General features: G+C 48.2%; 1 protein-coding gene across 1 annotated transcript in view; it reads right to left on the minus strand.

Annotated features, from left to right (window-relative positions):
- Positions 1-7,053: 7,053 nt before the first annotated feature.
- Positions 7,054-20,969, minus strand: part of LOC128724805 (protein bric-a-brac 1-like) — a 115,603-nt gene continuing 101,687 nt past the window's right edge. Inside the window, exons 3-6 of the mRNA XM_053818526.1 lie at positions 8,719-9,128; positions 7,722-8,406; positions 7,629-7,673; positions 7,054-7,544 (exon numbers count right to left, since the gene is read on the minus strand). Coding sequence (XP_053674501.1) covers positions 7,054-7,544; positions 7,629-7,673; positions 7,722-8,406; positions 8,719-9,128 — 1,631 coding nt within the window. The remainder of the gene's footprint in view (positions 7,545-7,628; positions 7,674-7,721; positions 8,407-8,718; positions 9,129-20,969) is intronic.

Raw genomic sequence — 20,969 nt, forward strand, 5'->3', positions numbered from 1 at the left:
GTACGGTGGTGATTCAACGGATACCCGCGTGGTCGGTATAATTTTAGGATATCGTATATATTACATTCCCCTGCCGTTGCTTCGAGAGTTCACAAGTGGCCACTATGCCTTGATATGCTGGTGCGAGAAAGTGTAGGTGTTACGCACGGCAGCCAAAAAAAACAGACCTCGCGTATTATCGGCTGTACAGTGGATGTTTTTTTTTCTTTTCTTATCTGGCGAGCCTAAAAAAGCCCCTTTGCAGCGTACCAAGAAGTGCACTGTCGTCAATTTCTTTAGCACTCGGATAGACACAACTACCGAACCCTGTTGACCTTGGGTCCTGTGTTAAAACAAAAAAAATCGATCCCCCTTTTCACTGAGCACACCTCACCGGAGGTACTCCAGGAGCACACAAAGCGCACCCAAACCAGTACGCGGCAGTTTAGGAATGAAAACCAGCTCCCTTTCTTAACTGTCGTCCCATCACCAGCTCACCACCCCAAAACCCACTTCCCACTGTACCACAATGGCCGAGTGTGTTTTGCACTGTGGAAAATGTGTTTGCACCCAAGCAGGCGGATCCATTGGATCGCGGCACACGCACGTTCCGATGGAGAAAAACGACGTTTGGCTGATCGCTTTTTCGCATTGTTCCGCCCAAGATTTGCACCACTTCACCACTGCACCATACCCAATGTGAGAACGGTTTTGAGCACGGCAGAAAATTACCGTGGTTTTCCTGGCGACGGAGCACTTGTGAGTCACAATGGAACGCCGCGCGGCATAAATAAAGTCGTCACGTCGTTCCCGTACTGCACGGGGTCAACGAAAAGGCTCCGTACCTGCACAATTTGAACCGACGGGATAGACTATCGCACCGGATTCCCTTTGAACGCGATACGATAAGAATCCTTGCACAATTCTTGCTTCTTTTGCAATTTTTTCGTTGGCAAATAAAATGGAGGAACGCACTGCTCCCGTCCGGAAGGATGACAGTTGGCATAAGGGAATGGAGAGCACGACCACGCCGTCTGGGGGATATGCACTTATTTTTCTCTTAGCTCTAATGGTGTCAATTGAATGAATTGAACGAGATTAAAGCACAAACGTTAATTCATAATGTAGTTTAAAAGCGTTTACATCAGTTTTTATGCTAAAAGTTGTGTTTTTCGCACTGAAATCTACAGTTTAACCCAAAGGATATGTTTTACCCTGTACTCCCTTAACGCACTGCACGTCATATGGTAGATGACAGCTATAACCGAGCTGCTTGCTCAAACGAACGGTATTGCTTTGTAATGTTTTGCAAGGCGTTTTGTTTAAGACCTCAGGTCCAGTACTTGCGTAGGTATCAATACGCAACTGATTTTTGAACTAAATAGATTAATTTTCATTTTAAGAGATGTCTAGTTCCCTCTAATTGCAAATAAAAAGCTGTTCAATAATTTGAATTGGCTATACTTTGTTACATTACTAGAACTTCCTTGTATCCTTGGCGAATTCAATAAAGTAGGGATGTTTGACGCAACTCTGCTAAACGTACTATACGCAGTATCGTTGTATATTTCTGACACGTGCGATCAAGTTCTATGATCTGGTAAAATATAATTAAATTTGTATTAAGTACTAGTAATTACTCAATTATAAGCCTATAACATAGCTGAAATAGCAAAGAAACAGAGACTTTATCAAAGGTTGCAAGTTGGAGATAACGAAGCATTTTTTTTATTATAAAACATCACAGTTTTCTCAATGCATGAAACATGAAACACACCAGAAGCGTGGGTTGTGTATTTTTTAAACTATATTTTATATCGAATAAATTGGTACACTGTGACAAATAGCCAACTAATGATTATGATAAACTGTTTCTGTGTGATTTTGCCAGCAGCAGGCATCTCCTATCGCTGTTTCGCTGATGAAATGTATGGTTTATTTGATTGGTTTGTTAATTCGGTTGCTCTCGGTCGTCGCATTCTTCCGGTTACTTGATTTCGCACTAGTTGCTTAACCTGCCGGCGGTGTACATTCACCATTGATTCGTTTTCGCAAACAATTTGCACACTAAAGTTCGCACGGTAAAAATAGTAGCTACCCATCGGTTGGAAAGAAGTCTCTTTAGCTGCGCATCCGTTAGATCTCCTTTCCTAGCCATATTTTAACTTTGAATGCGCTCGAAAGCAATAAAAATGTGCTCTTAATAGTAGGTCGATAAAAAAAAATACATAATAACTTAGAAAATAGAAAATAAAATTCAACAGACACATAAATAAATTCCATGAAAAGCTTCACCAGCATCGCACAAGAACGAACATCTACGGAAGGACAGCGGTCTTAGCTTTGATAACGATTTATCGTTCTGATAACGATGCCCCTCATGCACCTCATCCCGTGTAGATGTATGTTTTTATTTCTTTTTCTTTGAAACTCCAACCCATCCCGTTCTGTTTTGCTTGCGCTGTAATGCTCTATTAACTATTATCGGTATACACGTTCTCCAGCTGCTCCTTGCTTTCGCTAGTGTGTTACTAAAGCAATGTTTGGAGTTAATAAATAAACATCGTCCTACGGATTAAAAAAAAAGAACAGAAAAACGTTACGTCCTTCTAAACCATTCCCTCAAGTAAATGTGTGCTAAAAGGTGTCCCTCCGCGAGGAGCAACAAAAATCCATAGTCCCACTGCCGTAATGTTAAAAAAAAGCATAATGCACAAGGCTGCATACCAGCCAGTAGCGGGACAGCAATAGCTTAGTGTGCGACCAGCTCGTAGCGCATGATTGCGAACTACATTTGTACAATGAATGGAACAAGGACGCTGTTAGGGATAGAGCAGGGAAGGATCAAGGATTCGCGGACGTACGGTCAACTAAACTAGCATTAAAATTATATTTTTCTATTTCCTGCACGATCGCTACGCTTCGTACGCCTCTCTCTAGACTCTTGTGTTTTAGTCTGCTGCGGTGTAATGGGGGTGGTGGTGGTAATTTGTTTAAATTAACCTAAATAATGTTACGCTACTACTCCGTAGTATTTTCCTATCGCGATGACTTGCTTCGCCATTTATTACAGTTATGTGGTTTGTTTTGTGTTATGTTTGTTTGTTTTGTTATCGTATATATATATTTCCTCTCTCTCTCTCTCTCTCTCTCTCTCTCTCTCTCTTTTTAGTGCTGGGTTATGAACGCAGGCCGGAACCCTGTTGCATCGTCAATTAGTGATAGCGATTTCGTTTAGTTTCCAGCCACCGGTGAAACTAATGTACACAAATAATAACAAGATAGGGTTGGCGGCTGCTGGTGTCAAGAAATAATAGCAATTCAACAAAAGAAAAGATGGCTACACAACCCAGCCCAGCAAGGCGATTGTTCTGCAATCATTCGTTACATCGGCAAAGCACCAGCGCGTAGGAGGCTTATGAGCCCGCATTTATCCACAAGGGTGTGAAAGGATCGACGGCACGAAACGCTAGCTTCATCGACACCTATGACTTCAATTAAGTTTTCCACAAAGAAAATCCACCCACTGTGCCTCCTCTCGCCAGGTTTGCTGTTTGCTTTTCCGAGTCACTTTCCCATCGGTCAGTTTGCTTACGTGTACATCTCGCGTCTTCTCGCCCGTTTGCCTCTAGCTGCTCTATTAAGTATTTCTAGTCCATTTTACACATACATTCATGGGGTTTAGGCTAATATTGTGTGATGCGCCAAGTGCGGTGAATGGTTTGGATGATTTCTTGAGTTGCACATTCCTATCGCTTTGCTTGCTTGTGGTAAGCCCAAACCCGAGGATACTAAGGTCCTTGGTGTGGGCAATATTCAGGAGAGGTTTTTGCAGAAGAGTTTTCGAACGGAAGCCTCAACGCGCCCTTCGGTGAAGGCTTCGCGTTTTCCCGGGTTTTGAGATCATGCACGGGCATTATTGTGGGATTTGTTTAGTGGAGCTTTTTCTTCTCTCTCTCTCTCTCTCTATCTCTCGCTCTTTCTCTCTCTCTTTCTCTTATGTTCTCGTTCCCTCTCGCCTCCCTCATAGTTAGCTGGTGGCGTTAAGTGACGTGTTCCTAGTTGATAATTTTTGGTTTCCGTATACCACACCGACATCTACACAGCGGTTAATTCGTATCGTCCCGGTTTTTGTGTTTCTCGTTTTAATTAATGATTTCGTCCTGCGATTGGAGAGGATGCGTATTTAGAGCGCCATCTGTCGACTGGTGGTAGCTGCATGTCTGAGACTCAGTATTGTGAGGGAATTATGTTAAAGGAGTGTTTTCAATCATCTCATTCTGCTGGCTCTACCGTAGATAAGCCCCTGCCTCTTTTTGTGTAGTAAATTGTGTAAATTATTCTACCGCTTTATCTGGGGTGTTTTAAATCACCTCGCATCGTACCTGAAAAGATTCTGCATATGAGTGTTGATCGGTAAATCGATCAGGAGGTCACATCCCACGCAACGATCGGTGGCAACACGTTTGCGACACTACTAGGATCTTCTTCTCTTCCCTTCGCTTTACTGTCGAACAATTAAAACAACCTTTTAAAACGGGGACTCGCGGAGAGGGTTAATTTTTCTCGGAACGGTTACTGAAGCAAACTTTTTCGATACCATGATGATCGTGTGTCTTAATTTCCCCTTGTTTTTGTCTCTCCCGCATTCTCTACTTTTGTAAAGATCTCATCTCCAGTGCACTGAACAACCAACAAAAAAAATAAGGTAAACGCACCCATACACATCTGATTTGATTTTGATACATAGACTTATCCTTGCCAAAAGTTTTGTAACGTGTTTTTTTCTCTTTTGTAATTTTTTGACTATAAAACTAACAACTACTGCACCGCTGATTCGTTTTGCTGTCTATTTGTTACGTTTTTTTTTCACCCTCAGTTCACCGTTTCCGGTTTGTTTGTTTTTTCTTCTTCTTCAGTTTCTCATACGCTTCATAAAAGGAAGTGGAAGGCACTTTTCTCTTGAATTTATTCCCTCTTTTCGTTTCTCCATTGTGCTCTTTAGGCTATTCCTGCTTTGTTGTCGCTCGTTCACTCTACCTTTTCTTGCTTCTCGTTATTCCACACAATTAAATATACTATCACCTACTATGATTTTTTGCTTTTTTGTCGCAATAATTTTGTTTAATTTCGCTTAAAATTTCGTTACCATTTGTTTTGCTTAGTTTTGTTTAAATTTTTCTCAACTTTTCCTAAACATTCTTAGCGTGTGTTTTTTGTTTGTTTTCTGAACACATAGGCCGAAAGGTTTGTGTATTGTTCCTTTTTCTATTCGCTTCTTTACGATCTCTACTCATATTGGGAGGTTTTGCCTAAACGTTTTTTTCCTGAATGTGTTTGCCAAAAACGGGTGATTCCTAAAAGGCGGGGAAAACGGGCTTTGGATACTTCGGGTTAAGAGGACATCTCAAAGAGAAGCTTACATCTGGCCAGCAATGATCACAATTGTTTCCTTTTTTTTCTCTCTCTCTCTCACACACTGTCGTCTCTGTTTCTTCCTCGTGCTAACATGCTACGAAAGAGCAAATTCGAAGGTGAAAAGTACGCTTCCTTTAGCGAATCACTCGCAACCATTGGGGCCGTCCGTTGTGGTTTTATCTTCCGGTTTCCTTTAGTTTCACCGTATTCGTCGCTTCATGTTTGATTGACTTTCGTCAGCCATTGGTCGATTCAAGTAAAATAAGACTCATGTTTGCCAACATCCATGTACTCCCTCAACATACACCGATTACACACGTGTTACAACACGCATCACTACCGGTATAGAACAAATGTAAAATGAATCCGTAATTGAACGAAATGCAATCAATCAACATTTGGTTGGTTTTCACTCCGAGGTTGCTTCAGTTCACTAGCAGAAAATACAATCTAAAGGCCTAAATTGTTGCATTTTCTTAGGTGTTTTACGTTTTGTGTGTATGCATGGGATGCGTTTTGTTTCCCCGCGTTATGCTGCATCCCCATTTTTTGCGCGGTATTCAGTTTGCCTTCATCTCCGTCCCTTTGTAAGATGCCGAAACGTTTAAGAGTTAATTTAGTTTAGCCGTGGTGGTTGGGTGTCGAAAATTTGGCATAAAATTTTTCACTATACAAAATATTCCCTGGAGGTTGCGTGTTTTTTTTCTCCTCATTTTCCCACGCTCTCTTTCCCACGTGTCAAGAAGGCAATTCAACTGCTGTTCTCTCGTATCCTGGCCGTTTGGCCGTGTGTCTTTGTGTGTTTGCGTCGCGTCGTAGAGGGCTTTTCCAAATCAAAGTAGCCCAGAACGTTTACGTTGTAGCCCGCTCGATCTATATCTGGCTGCGTGCGGAAGAGACGACGCAGCCAGTTTCATCAACCACCGGAGAGAGGACATAAAGTAAATTTCCCTCTGTTTCACACGTTTCTAAACGTTGAATTTCACTTTGTACACATAGTTTGCATAGACGTTCGAGAGCCCCCGACAGCAGAGGCTTTCTTTCTTCTGCCACCATGGGCTTTTCCCGACCAAGGACGTGCATCAGCGGGCCATTTGCACTGTGCCTCCGTTGGAATGTAACATGGTCGTGGTGTTCCATTTCACTTTTTTTCCTGACCGGCTCCCCAATGTCCCTTTTTGGAAGGGCTAAACCTCACCCATTCGTTCGTTATATTGCACGCTAATAGTGTCGGTTGCCTTCCGCTGGAAGGCTTGCCTTGATTTGTGTGTACGTTCGCGGATCATCGTTACGTTTTTGCTTGCATTTTTTTTCTTCAAATAAATACTGCGTAGTACAGGTCACAAACACACACACACGCACCCGCCTGGTGGTGCTACACGTGGAAGGGAATCCTTTTTGAGATGAGGATGAGCCTCCCACCCCCTTACTCTCTCTCTCTCTTTCTCCTAGCCGGCTTAAATATATCACATATGACAAATTCACTAACTTAAAAGACCAACCGATAGATGGAGCCAGTGTTTGCGGGAAACGTGCTTTGAGCCCGTGAAACGAGTGTTCGGGTGTGCGAGTAAGTGTGTGCGTTTGTGTGTGTGTGTGGGGGGGGGGGTACTAAGGGGGTGATGGCCCTATTGCTTGTCCGGCCCTTCGGGGAGCCTAATCGCCGCGGCACTCCGTCAGCGGTTCGACCTTGATAGAGGTCGCCGATCGCACCGGGCTATCCTTGTAGTCGGGCACGCGACTCGGAGGGCAACCGCGTGTTGTCGCCACCAGCGCCGCAATGTCCTGATCCTGGAACAGGTGCTCGGGACGTGGTGGGGACACACCAACTCCACCGTACCCGGCCGAGCCACCCCGAGATGGTGGTTTGCTGCCGTAAGGTGGCGGAACCAACATCCGCACGTCCTCTGGTGGCTGGCCACCAGCTCCGAGTGCCAGATTGACGGCTGGTTCCAATCCCAACCCCATCGGGGACGAAAGTGGGCTCGCCTCATCCGGGCTGTTGCTGATGCGCAGATCATGCGCCGATCCGGGCGATCCGAGCTTCCCTAAGCTGATCCCAGCGGATCCGGAACCACCGACACCACCACCCACCACCAGATGGCTCATTCCGGCGTTGTGATGCGGAAGTCCATGGCCGTGGTGAGCCGCTACCTGTTGATGGTGGGACTGTTGCTGTTGCTGGTGCTGCTGTTGTTGTTGCTGCTGCTGCTGTTGCTGTTGCTGTTGCTGTTGCTGGTGCTGTGAATGATGATGATGATGCAGGTGTTGATGGTGTGCGGGGACGTGTGGTGGCGGTGGAGGTTGTTGCTGATGATGATGATGATGATGGTGGTTCATGTTGGACGTTGCTGCGTTGCTCGATGGTGAAGCACGATGCGCGTTGCCACCTGATGAGCTGCGGCCGGAATCGGGTCGTGACGTCATCGCTCGTTCACGGGCTCCCGGAGGGGTGGCCCGTGAAAGACCACCTGCTCCGAGTCCACCCGGTCCACCTGGACCACCACCCGCAGCACCACCGTGGAGCTGCATCTCGTGATCGGTCTTGGAACCGGATGCCGGAGAACCGAGCCGAGGCATCGGGATACCTCCGGAACCGCCATTATTGTTGCCATGGCCCGCCGAAGGGACAGCCGGGGATCCGAGCTTGGGCAGAGGGATCCCCCCGGTCGAACCAGAGCCAGAGGCGGCTGCTGCAGCAGCGGCAGCGGCCGCAGCAGCTGCAGCACTGGCCGCATTAGCTGCAGAAGCCGCCGGATGAATGTTGAGGCTCGGTGGGTTGCTGCAGTGTGACGGCAGGTTGAAACCGGCCGCTACCAGATTGGCGGCGTCCGGGTGGTGCTGGGCGGCTGCCACCATGTTGCACATTTGCTGACGAACGGCTGCCACCGTGGCGGCTGTCAGCGCATCCGGAGACATTCCATCTGGGACGGAACCGGTGGTTTGGAGCTGACCGTTCGGGGGTGCCGCTGGGGCGTAGCTCAGAGGGTTGTCTTGAAAGGGAAAAGGCTGGAAGAATGCGCAAAAATTTATTAAAAACAGTTGCTTAAATCGAGAGGATCATCGTACAGGGGAATGGTGTTTTTTCCAGCCACCGGTGGCCTTAAATGCGTTAACTCTAGTGGAAATTTTGAAATTAAACAGATAAATTAAACACTTGGAGATGTGCAACAGGACATCTGCAACAGTTCTGTTCAGGATGATCGCAAGGACACCTCAGCTGAAGTCCCAACATGCTCAGGTGTGTGTTAGTGTGCAACCATTCCCCGTGCTTCCGACAATATTCCTCGCTCAGACCACGAACGAGTCCCGGGTACTTACAGAGTGTCTTCCGTACATTATGGGCTCCTCCTTCATCTCTTTGGCATCGCGGAAGACGACACTCTTGATGACGCCCTTGATGTGATCATCCGGCCAGATACCGAGCAGGATGCGCTGGGGCCGCCCGCGTCCTTTGGGTCGTAGATCCGTGCCACCGTCGATCGAAGGACCAAGCATGTTGTGAACGCGGTTGGCATACAGCACGAACGTCGGGTATGGGATGTCGTACTTCCGGGCCGCTTGGGACAACGATAGGCCTTCTTTGAGCACGCTGAAGATGGCTTCGGCCATCGTTTCCGGGCGCCAGGACTTTAACGGGCCGCGCTCGCGAAAGCGCAGGTGGTGGATCAGGTTCTGACTGTTCCAGCACTTCTGCCACATCGACTGCAACTGATATTGGTAACTTTCCGCTGTTTGGGGGGAGAAAAGAACGAGAACAAACCATCAGAACAAACAGCTCGATTATGAAGCAAAACAACAACAAAAAATGTGATCCTTCTGAAATTGACGCGAATTCACACGGACTGATCAATTAATCACTCGATTGGTGTCAAACATTCGGTGTCACGGATGTGCATAAAGAGTGGCAAACAAACGTAAGAAAATAAACCACACAAGCTTCGTATGTGACAGCCGAACGACCGAACAAACGGGAATATCAATCGCTTGTCGGGTTCAATAAATTTTCCCCAGCAAAAAATAAAACAACGTGGTCCAGTCGGAAAAAATCGCCACAAAATCATGCGACACTTGTTAATGTTGAATAAAACAATCGATTGAAACAACAACTGAGCGCGAGAGAGAGAAAGAGAGAAATAAAATGAAAAAAAAAGGACGAAATCGGTCTACCACACGACCCACGTCAATCGCGTTTGAGGAAGCGGAACTTAAGTGGCCGCGCTTTTGACACATTAGCCGAATTAAAGTCATGAAATTATAATCGCATGAAATATTGCGGCGTCGCGAGAGTCCCGCGATATTTTGTTATTTGGCCATGCCCGTTAAGGGCTGCCGTCGTTGGTTTGGTCATTGTTTCTGGCATTTCGCTGGCGAAACGTTTGTGCGGCGCGTGTTGCATTATAGACGCAGCCCGCGTGTGTATCCTTTTTTCCGTTTCCCGTGACCGGCCGTCCGTTTGCTCCTTTTGGTGCAGCTTTTATTTTACCTCTTCTTTGCATGCCAGCCCGAAAATCACTGAAATTTGACTTTCCGCCGTTGAATGGCGAATCGGGAAGCGAGAAGCGAGAAGCGAAGTGGTGGTTGGAATTTAAAATTCACCAATAAAAGCATGTGCTCGTGCGGGAGGCGAAAGATGCTTAAACTGTTTTTGGGGAGGGTCAGGCTTTTCGGTAGCCGCACGTGCCCGTGGAGATTAAATGTGCATACGAGCCGCGGTTGTCAAACTATTTCCCGTGAAACAAACGAAAACCGCAACCGAAAAACCACAAAAACGCCGGCTGGAGGCTGGCGCTACAGAGTGGCTTTGTTGGGGGGTGAATAAATTGCAGTCGCTTGGTGTGTGTGAATTTCCACAAGGATAACGTTGCTGCCGAGCGCCTAAATTCCTCAAATAGTTGAGGTTGCTATGGCATTAACGGAGTGGAAAGTGAAGTGGATTTTTAATTAACAGTTCTAGTTTTCTTATTAACATTTCAGGAAATTAATTGCAGTATTTAGAGGCAAATTTTCATATGTTTTAAAGATTCCTTTTTTCCTATCGCTAGCACATGATCAAACACAACCCAATCTAAGGCTAATATTTTATGCAAACCCGGAAAAATAGCTTGGTCTCCTTCAGCACATGGACAACACATGCTTCTCTTATTTTATTTCCACTCGATCCGCATCTGGCCTACTGTGCGCGGTGTATGTCTTTATTTTTAGCCATCGAGCATCATCAAAGCAGGCACCCGTTGCCTTGGAGAAACATTTCGCAGCCGAGAAGTTTTGAAAGGGCGTATTTGAAAGCGGCATGAAAAAAAAACATGAGCACATATTATTTCATAACGGAAGGTCGAATTCATTCCCGCTCGCGATTACATTCCACCCTTCGCGAAAAAAAGGGTTACGCAACCGGCAGCGCCCACGATTGGACGCTTTCCACGGACCTTTTCCGTTGCGCTCGGTACCGAAGCAACGATTCCGCGTATTCATCGCGCGAATGATCATTCAATTCCGCCAAGCTCACCGGCACGATCGATTTCGCATGGCCTTACATGTTTTAGATCCCCCGGGGGGAGGCTGGTTTTGTGCGTGTGTAAAAATTAAATAATAATTAAACACCCCTGCCACACGAGCGCATCGGTGGGAAAAGCGCGTGCGGGTGTGCAGTTTCGTGCGAAACAACGTACCCGGGTGAAGCAAACGCACCTTCAACGCATCGCTGTCGCGGGATGATGCAAACCCATTCTCCCATTAGCGGCAATGTACGGTGCGTTTTCCTTCGGTCGTTCTCGCGCCATCGTTGTAAAACATATTTTACTCTTTCCATTCGACGTGCATTCGATCGAACCCTCCTTGAAAGCACCCGGTTCACCATCACCTCAACCGTGTACCGGTGCATTTTTACATTGCATTCGTTTTTTTTTGTGCTCGCTTTCCTTCTCTCTCTTTGTCTCTCTCTCTCTCTCGCACTCCTCTTTACCTCACAGACGGACGTATCGCATCATTTCTCTCAACATTATTTATATTCCTTCAACTGTAATCAATTATTATCTCTAATTGCTACATTGTGCATTGTGCAGCAATTTTGATCGGGCTCTTCAGGGTCGTCCCCGACGCTCAGCTGTGTTGGTTAGCCGATTCAACCCACAGCCACATTTTTTCGCGCTCAAGCGAGTGGGAATAACGTGTATTGGCATGTGGCGAGACGGGCACAGCAAATGCAAGTAAATGTATGCATACGTAAGAAACGGCACGAAAACCACGTGCCAACGGTGGAGTGGAATCAAATGCACGCTATTGTATGTAGTGCTCTGTGGCATTTAAACACGATCGTTATATTAGAATTAAACAGCAGTAGCAATCCCGCCACCGCTGGTGAGTCCTTGACCGGGTTGCTTTTCTTTTCGGCGGGTTTCATCGCGTTTGACAAATGGGAAAATCGGCCTACTACAGATGCGTTAGTTAGCGCACACCGCCACCGAAGGAGAACGAGTAGGAAAAGGCTCCCAGGCGGCTACTTAATGGCACCAAACGCACACGCTTTCATTGGCGCTCGAATAACGTGCCATACCGCGTGCGGACAAATTGAGGCATTAAAAGCGTTCATTATCGTAGATCGCAGCCACAGACAGCCACAAAAGCAGTTTCGTTCGTATTAAACCTCACCGATGGTGGGCAGTTGTCAATTCAACCCCCTTGCAATGGCGGAAACGGCCAGTGATGGAGTTGTACGCTAATATGGAACTGTAAAAATGAGCTTTTTACCCTCTCGCACACCGAACCCGGCCCAGCAAGTACGTTTGCTCGCATTCGGACTCGGAATTGTGGTGCAGTGTGTGCGGTTGGCCCCATCATTTCCCGCGGTCCTTCCCCTTTTACTCTCTGGCGGTCTCGGCTTGGCCCTTCGATGCACCCGTGTTGGTATGCCATGCGTGCTGGCTTTTATGGGGCTTGTATTGTATTGCTACCTCGTATTCCTCTCTCATTTATTATAAGTTACACTTCGCGTGCACCCGAGACTGGTTGGGGTTCGGGTTGGGCACTGGAAAAAGGCGCCCCTTTTCAACCCTCACACCCAAACCTCCACCCCCACGCCCACCGGGACGAGATGGACCGATAGAACGCTTCCAACTGATACACGCGGTAAATAAATATTGCGTGCAGAATGTCATAAATAATTAATATTATGAATATAGTAATGACAATGTTACTTTATGTCCGGTTGGGGGAACACGCCGACTCAAATGGCATCGTGACAGGACGGGCGTGTGTGTAACAAAGTATGCGCCATCACATCGCATCGCCGTGTATCGTGTTACGGGGTGGATTGAGGGAATAAAAACGAAACGAAAAATAAAAAAAAACACCACACTCAGAAACGCAGCACGAGGTTCGTCGCTTGTTGCCGGTTTGGTGTGGTGCAGTTTTTCGTTCCGATTGCTCGATCGCGGCGCAACGAAACGCCAAGGCGCATCGCACCGCTCGAGTGATTGATTATCCTCCCGAGTCCCACGACCGTGGGGTAGTCCAAGAGACGGCTTAAATTGGACGTCGACAAACCGACGGACAGGGTACGGGCTACCGTTTAGCTACTAATTTGCCTTTCTGCCAGCCAGCACAAGGCTCGATCACTCAACCGCAACGCTACGAAAGGGGCGCCCGGGAAGGAGGGCCCTTTAAACGCGAAGAGAGAGAGAGAGAGAGAGAGAGAATAAAAAAAAAACCCACTCCCATTACTGTCGGGATCCAAGCGTCAGCGAACCGTACCGTACGGAACGAATTGCAAGTGACAGCAAACACATGTTCGATGCGTGGTTTTCCCGATTCGCGCGCGAGAGTTCCCGCGAAGCATTGGCGTGGCCCATTATTCATTTATACACCTGAGCCACGATGTGACGCTGTAACGCGAGCATGTGGCACGTGCCGCGGCACGCAAGAAAGCCCCGCTGGTTGGGGTGAATTAAATGATTGCGATTCCTTTTAGCAAGCGTTAGACCCAAAATGACCCAGTGTGGGGGTGCGTTTTTGGGCAGGGTTTGTTTTTTTTTGGGAAGCGATTTATCAAAACCACACCAAACGAGGTCGGACGCGCTATCGTTCGATCAGTTCATTTGGCGTTCGAAATTGGATTTCGATTTTGTGCACGTGGTGAGCAGCTGATTTGAAGCGGATGGGTATGGATTTAAATTATGTTCTATTCTCTTACGGGATTGTAGAATGCAGTGTACCTTTTATGTGAAACTAATCCACCTTTTTGGATGCAATTCGTGATGTTTGACGTTATGTACCGATTGCATGGCAGCTTGAAACGAGCTCTTAAAACTGCATCAAAATCAATCGATTGACCACTGGCTTACGAGCTCTAAAAAAGGCCCATATTTTTTTCTCCACCGTTCCACTCAACCATATCAACGCTCTTTCCCCGTTGCAAATGTTCCAAGTGAAGAAGAGTGACCAGCTAGCATCCTTACGAAGCACGGTTCCGATGACATCCTTGACATTCCATCCACGTCCCGTTTGATTCGTGCCGAGCTCGCGAACGCATCGACGCGTCTCTGTGAGCCTCCGTCGAGCCGTCGGTTGTAACCACGGAAAACGCCACGGAACGGCTTGTTTTGTGGTGTTGAAAGCTTGTTGTTTGGTGCATCGACGATGTGAAAAAAAGCCGCATCCACACGCGAGCAGACCGGGAACGTTCCCTTTCGAAGCTGGTTGAGCGGCGTTGTCGAAAATGGTTGACTCTTTGGGAGGCTTTTGTGGGCATTTTTTTTTTTCGTCAATATAGCTCACAGTCGAATGGGAAAAAAGCTCTTGGGATGGCTCGAGTGTCCATGAATCGCTCCGTACACAAGTGACACAATTTGGTCCTTGTTTTTTTTTCTCTGGTATAGGAGCACCCGACGAAATGTGCAACTGTGTCATGGTGGAGTGTTGCAATTTTCGTACACGTTGTCGAGGACGAAAGCCACCGAACTTCACACACCCATCAATCTCTCTTGCGCGATGGTGGCATTCAAAACCTTGTCGGTGCATCCAAGTAACCGGGTTTGCTTTTGACAGCCAGGACATTCACACTCTCGCCACGTGTCAGTGTTGAGTGACACAAACAGCGAGACGATCGATAGCATGCCGAGCAGCTGGATTGCGTTCGTGCTCGATTCCGTACTACGTGGCGATTCGTTCATTTCTCAATTAACCAAATATACTGCCCAAAAGGACACCCCAAGGCCGGTCGGGAGAGAGACGTGGCAACAATGGGACGGGCAGTATTTTCAAACCACAAATCATCCCCTCCCGATGCAGCAGGATTTCAATTTGTGGTTTTTCAAGCGTCCCAGCAACAGGTTGGCCTTCTAAATTTGACCCCCATTGAGCGGGCGAGAGGGTTTCAGACACAGGGTGCTCTTTAACGGACAACGACAGTGCCCAATTTTCGTCCTGCGATGCAATCTAGCAGGCCGTTTCCATCGCAACCGGGCATCCATCTTTCTCAGTGCTGCTGCTGCTGCTGCTGCCAGCATTGGTCCAATTAAAACGGCGTTGGGTGGGCCCGTTACTGACCACTAAAATCTACAATCCTGCACCCGCAGATAAAGCATTGACTGCCCACTTTGGGTGGCACACCTGCGGGTGGGCTTTAATACCACCGCTAATGAACGTTTATATCCGGCGGGGTCGTGTGAGAATCGCAGCCGAACGCGAATTGATGCCACCCAAAAAGCGTCCCCGAATGCAGCTCAAACCGGAGTTAATTTACGCACACTCCCACCCAATCCCAACCGGGTAGTGTGCTGGTAGTTCAATGGAAAAACACCACCAAAACGCGTGTCCAGGACATCCGTGCGAGGCGCGAACGGACAAACAACACACGCGCACAGGATCACGGGTCGCGTTTTTCGTTTGGCTCGGTTACCGATTCCGTCACTTTTTTGCCTACCTTTTCACGTGCGAATGTGCCCCGTAACCTCATAAATCGCGCGCAGCATCAATTTTGGTCCGGCCGTGGGCACGTGGCATGATTTCATTCAATTTGCACCCCAACCCCAAAACCGGGGTGGGGGCGCAACCCACGCGAATGCACTTCGACAAATGCACACCCCAAACGCATCCCCTCCCAATGTGTGTGTGTGTGTGTGTGTACCTCGTGGGGGGGTGTGAGATGGAAAACCAGGAGACAGGAGAGCAAATAAACCGCGAGAGTGAGAGAGTGCGAATGAAAATCGTGTATTGCGCGTTTCCACGAACGTTGCATCATAATTTGTGCCACAATCTGGCCACCGTTTTGCAACGGGAGAGGGTGGCTTTGAGAGGGATGCGGGGGCGGCGGCGGGGGCGGAGGATGCAGCCCCGGGAACCCGCGTGAGGGTGTTTATTTGGCTGTGCGTTTGCGTTTTCACACTCGCGAGCGTGTGGTTTTTTCTTCTTCATGTTGTTGTTCGACCCGCTGCTGCTGTTGGGGGGAGAATTGCCATAGGTTTGGGGTGGTAGGTGGGAGGGGAGGGGGGGGGCGTAAGGGAAGGGAGAGAATGCACCCGAAGGGCTCGATTGAGCTGACCGATTGGGCGATATCCCTCTCGTTGCGGATCCCACCCACCCGGTCGATGTGCGGATTGATACGATTATCGGATAATCATTTACATGCCGACGTGGCGACGTCGTTGGGACGCAACGGTGGTAGGGCTGGAAGGGTGGGCCCTGTTTTTTTGTTACTCCACCCACGCTCTCGATTGCGGTGGCCCTTTCGGACGTGACGCGTGCTGCACTTCCGCTGCAACAGGTGGGAAATTATGGTGGATTTAGCGTCGATTACGCTTGCCCGCGGTGACGTAGGTTTTTTTTTCGTTTCTGTTCGTTTTCTGTTTGTTTTATGCGACCTATTATTTTTTTTTTGCATCCCTTTCCCCGGATGTGATGGAATTAATTGTGTTTCGCGGGCAACAATGGCGTTTACACGCAAGCCATTGTTTGCAGGTGTCCTTCCGTTGGTTTAACCATCCATTTTTAGCCGAACCATTACTCATAACGTTTTGCTCCCAAAAATCTTCACCATGACCGCACGTTACGCAAAACGCGTGCCAGCGTGTCGTAAATTATGCTTTTTTTCCTTTTTTTGCCTTGCTCTCTCTCTCTCTCTCTCTCTCTTGCCTCCGACCCGGAAACATCGAAAGGCGATCTGCCCTCCGGCCGGTCGGTGTGTATCACTGTCAGCTCGCATCACATGGATCGCACACACGGGATCGGGGATTTTATTTCCTTCGAGCGTTCGCCTTTGAAGTGTCCCGGCGATCCCGGCCAAAGCGGTGGCAGGGGGGGAAAGAAAACAAAGAACACGAACACGAAAAAAAAATGCCCCACCAAGTAATAGCAATAATCAGACACCGCGTTTATGTAACTGTCAGCAAACATATTGCACGATCGCGTTGGCCTTCCAGCTCCGGTTTCTTCGCGTCAGAAAAAAAAGGGTCAATAAGACCCGACCGTTTTTTTTGTAGAGCAAATCAGCCAAGAGCAACAACAAAAGAAGCGGGAGAGAAGAAAAAAAAACAACAAAATAATACCCCCAACACCTTTCGGCAGGGGAATGAGACATTACGCGCGGCACTAGGCGCTGGGTGGAACATAAAACGGCTTTTCTTTTATCTTCGCACCGCCATTACTCATTAAAAGCATGAATAAAAATTCATCATCACCACGTGGTTTGCGAGGGTTGAGGGTGGGGGAAAACCGGCGAATGGGTGGGTGGGTGGATGGGAGGCACTCACACGCATACGCAGTACGCCGGCCCTGTGATGTCACGCTTGTGTGGGGCCACAATTGTGAAGTAATCCAGCGCATCGGGCAGCCGCATCTTGGGGTGGTGAAGAAAAAAATACACACACACACACACGCAGACGGCTTGAAGGGCAGCCTAGCGAACGATTGGGAGGGGGTGGTGTTGCAGTTCGCAGCACCCCAACGCAACCCCCAGGGACGGGTGGAAAATTACTTTGGATTCTCCCCGCCTGGCGCCCTATTGTGTGTGAGCCTGGGGTTTCCGTCTCTCTCTCTCTCTCTCTCTCTCTCTGTGTCTCTCTCGGTACGGCATTCATCCCAGCTCGCGGATATGTTTATATGTTGTTTACCATTTAATTTTGCCGCTTAAAAAAATGGGGAGAAGAAAAAAGATTGCCTAAAACAAGGCCTTCGCTTTGAGCTCTTGCTTGGGCCTTGGGAGGGGGGAGAGGGGTGGTAGGGGTGGCCTCTTCCCCCTTCCCTCCCCCTTCCGTCCCCCCAGGAAGGGTGGCACCGAGGGGGGGGCAATGGAGCGGCTAAACATTTACGAGTTTTACTCGCTTTTGGGGCGGCAGCAGCAAAGCCGCTTGTGTTTTATTCCTATCTTTATGGGGCTCACTTTTGTGCTTTTTTTGTGGGTGTGTGCACGTTTGTTGGCAGGGCCAAATGTGTCATGTTTGATCAACGACCGACGTATGTGTGCGCGTATGTATGTGCGCCGGCTATTTGTCTATTTCCTATCGCTCCCTGCCGATCGGGCGCCCTATCTCTGTCGTGCACCAAATTACATATAATAAACAATATAGTAATTATCGTTAAATGAACATTCATCTAGAAGGGGAAACCCAAGGTGTCGGTGGAAAAGTGATGAGGAAAAAAGTAGAAAACGCACTCACACACACACACACACACACACACACACTCCCGGCAAAACTAATCACCTGCACCCCGTCGTTCCTGATGTCACGAGGAAGAGCCGCTCAGTTGGTTGATTAACGAAGGGTGGGTGGGTGGAGATGGGGCTGGTTGGAAGGAAGAGAGGAGGGGAGGTATTTCTCACCCCCCATTTCTGCCCACCAATCACCCAGCCAACCCTTCGGCAAGGGCAGCTTCTTTATATGCCGATGGCGAACAAACCATTCCCCTACGATCGCGCGTATGAAAATGGCGAAAAAAAAAACCCGGCAGTAAACAGAAGGAAGAAGAAAAAAAGAGAAGCAACAAAGTGTGTTACGATCACTCGATCTCTCGCCCTACCTTACGCCGCCGGCATGGGCTGCTAGGCAAAAAAAGGGGGTTGGCTTTTTCGTTGTGTTGTTGTTTGTAACGAACAATGTAATAAATATTCGATGGCAATGAAGATGATGATCCAACCGCACAGGGTGTTACGGTAAATGATATTTCGCCCTTCCCATTCATTTGCCACTAGAAGGGGAAAAGGATGCATGAAAAGGGATTGTTTAAGCAACTGGGCGTCGGACTGGTTAAACGATATTTAAATTTCATTACATTTTAACCGCCTTCCAACCGCCTCAAAACCAACACGATCACAACCCTTTGACGATCGCTCAAAAGCTCTCCCTTTCCCGGCGGTGATCGCGTTGCGTCACATCCGGCAGCCTCCGCCAAGGGGCCTAACTCTCGTCTCACTCTGCTGCCTATCTCCTCGCCTCACGAAGGGACGGAAATCAGCGCTCAAACCGCTAATCATTGCACCACGGCCATCATGACGACGCTTATCGCGTCCCCCACGTTCGCAGCTCGGTTGCTGTTGCTGGAGCACAGGTACGGCGTCAAATAGATCACGTGTTGCAAATTAATTGCAAATAGTTGTTATTTATAGTTGCTCGCTTGTTGCTTTTTCTTTTTTTTTTCTTCTTTCGTTTGTACGGCTTTGCCTGCACAACATCGGCCGGTTATCAGTGGAGATGGGTTTCTTTTTCATGCACGCGTGTGCACGATCATGCCTTTCGGTCACGTAACCGATCGTTTGTTGATCGGGGAGGTTTTCACTGGGGTTTGGGTGGTTTAATTGCGCTTTTACGTTGAAAGCAGTTACACACAAACACACGCAGACTAATCGAACCGATTGCATCCTCAAAAAGGAACAAAAAGGGGAGCTCCTCTTGCAAGGACACTCAAGCTCGCTAGACAAATTCTTCTGCTTCAATCCTTTTGATCCTCAACACACTTGACTCTGCAACGGTGTGGTTTGCGAGGGTGGGGCGGCGAGATCGGTGACCCAAAACCGGATGGGAGGTATTGCGGGGGGGGGGAGGAGGCAAGCCTGCCCGGGTGGGAGGTAAAAGCTTTTTACTCGTTCATTTACGCCACCTGCCACCACCGCTGCCTAAAACACAAAACCCATGGTGCACAATCATTACGGGGCGGGTTTTATCATAACGAGCCCACCCTCTCCCTCCCACCGGGCTACCCCAACCCCCCTCCCTCCGCCCACACTCTCACCCAAAAAATCATCTTATTTTAATGCGCTACCTTCTGTTTATCTGTACGCGCGCGTGCGCCCCCATTTGTGTGTGTCTCGTTTTATGAAATTGAGCCTCCTTTTCGTTTCATTTAAGCTGTACGAGGTGCGTGTGTTCTTTTTAGTGTTTTTACTGCCTCCTCCTCTGCTTTCTCTCTCTCTCTCTCTTTCGTTTTCTCTCTCTCCTTTGCTCTCTTTCTTACGCTAGCTGGCTCGTCCGATTGTGCATTTGTTTGCGCGTTTGCAATTAAGCGCTATATCGTTAATGCTTCGGTAATCTCTAACAGATAGAAATAAATATACCCCGATGCTCATTACCCTGCCGTGGAGTGCCTTTGGGTGGGAGGGGAGGGGGGTTCACAAACCCCCATCCTCCCCCTTCCCCCACGCAGGGAGTGAAGCAGATGATTGTGATGCTAGTGCGGTTTACGTTTTCTTTTTCTGCTTCGCCCATCGCCGCCGAATGTTTGCATGGTATTTTTATAATAATCTCGTTGTTTCATGGTTGTTGCTCTTTTTTTTTCTCCCTCTCTTTCTTTTTCGGACATTCTTTCCCTCCTCCTGCTGGCCAACACGGGAGGCGCGACGAGGCGAGTTGGACAAGCGAGGAGGCTCCATTTCGTTTCTTGCCGAGGTTAACGACTGCTTAATAAATGAAAGAGTAAGTGAAACGAGATCGCACATTGCCCTCCTCCGCTTGCGGTTCCAGCGGCTGATGAGGCAACGGATCTCACGGATGGCGAAAATAAAAAAAAAATATATATATGAATTTCGAAACCAACCCGGCCCCCCCCCCCCCTTTTCCTGGCCACCATCGTCTCGTGAATTTCACCGTTCGCGAAAAATCGCTCCCCCCACCGCCCAAAAAGCCTCGCGAACAAAACTCTCAACGCGCGCGGCCACTCGACGAGCGCGAAGTAATGGAAGGAAAAGCATAAAGCCAAATATATGATCGTTATTGTTATTATTATTGCTCTTATTGCTATCATAAATAAAGCGAAATAATAATCATCCGCGCCGTGTTTTGTCTCGCCCCTGTTTTCCACACCCGCTCACACGTCCCACGCGCGTCCGAGCCTCCTTTTGCTACCTATTTCTCTCTCTTTCTCTCTCTCGCTTGCCTTTTCCGTACCGTGGGGGGAGGTTTTTTTTTTTGTTAAATATATTCCTTTCCATTCTTCACCACACGAGGGGGGGAATTGCGGGAGCGAGCGAGCAGTCGGTGGATGAAATAGGGAAGTAATCCGCACACATCGCGCTTGACCGATGTTGACTTATCCGGCACTAGATCTGTAGTGCGTTTCGAGCAGATTTTCAACCCTCAAATGGC

The sequence above is a fragment of the Anopheles nili genome, chromosome 3 (assembly GCF_943737925.1).
Source record: "Anopheles nili chromosome 3, idAnoNiliSN_F5_01, whole genome shotgun sequence".
NCBI classification, from domain to species: domain Eukaryota; kingdom Metazoa; phylum Arthropoda; class Insecta; order Diptera; family Culicidae; genus Anopheles; species Anopheles nili.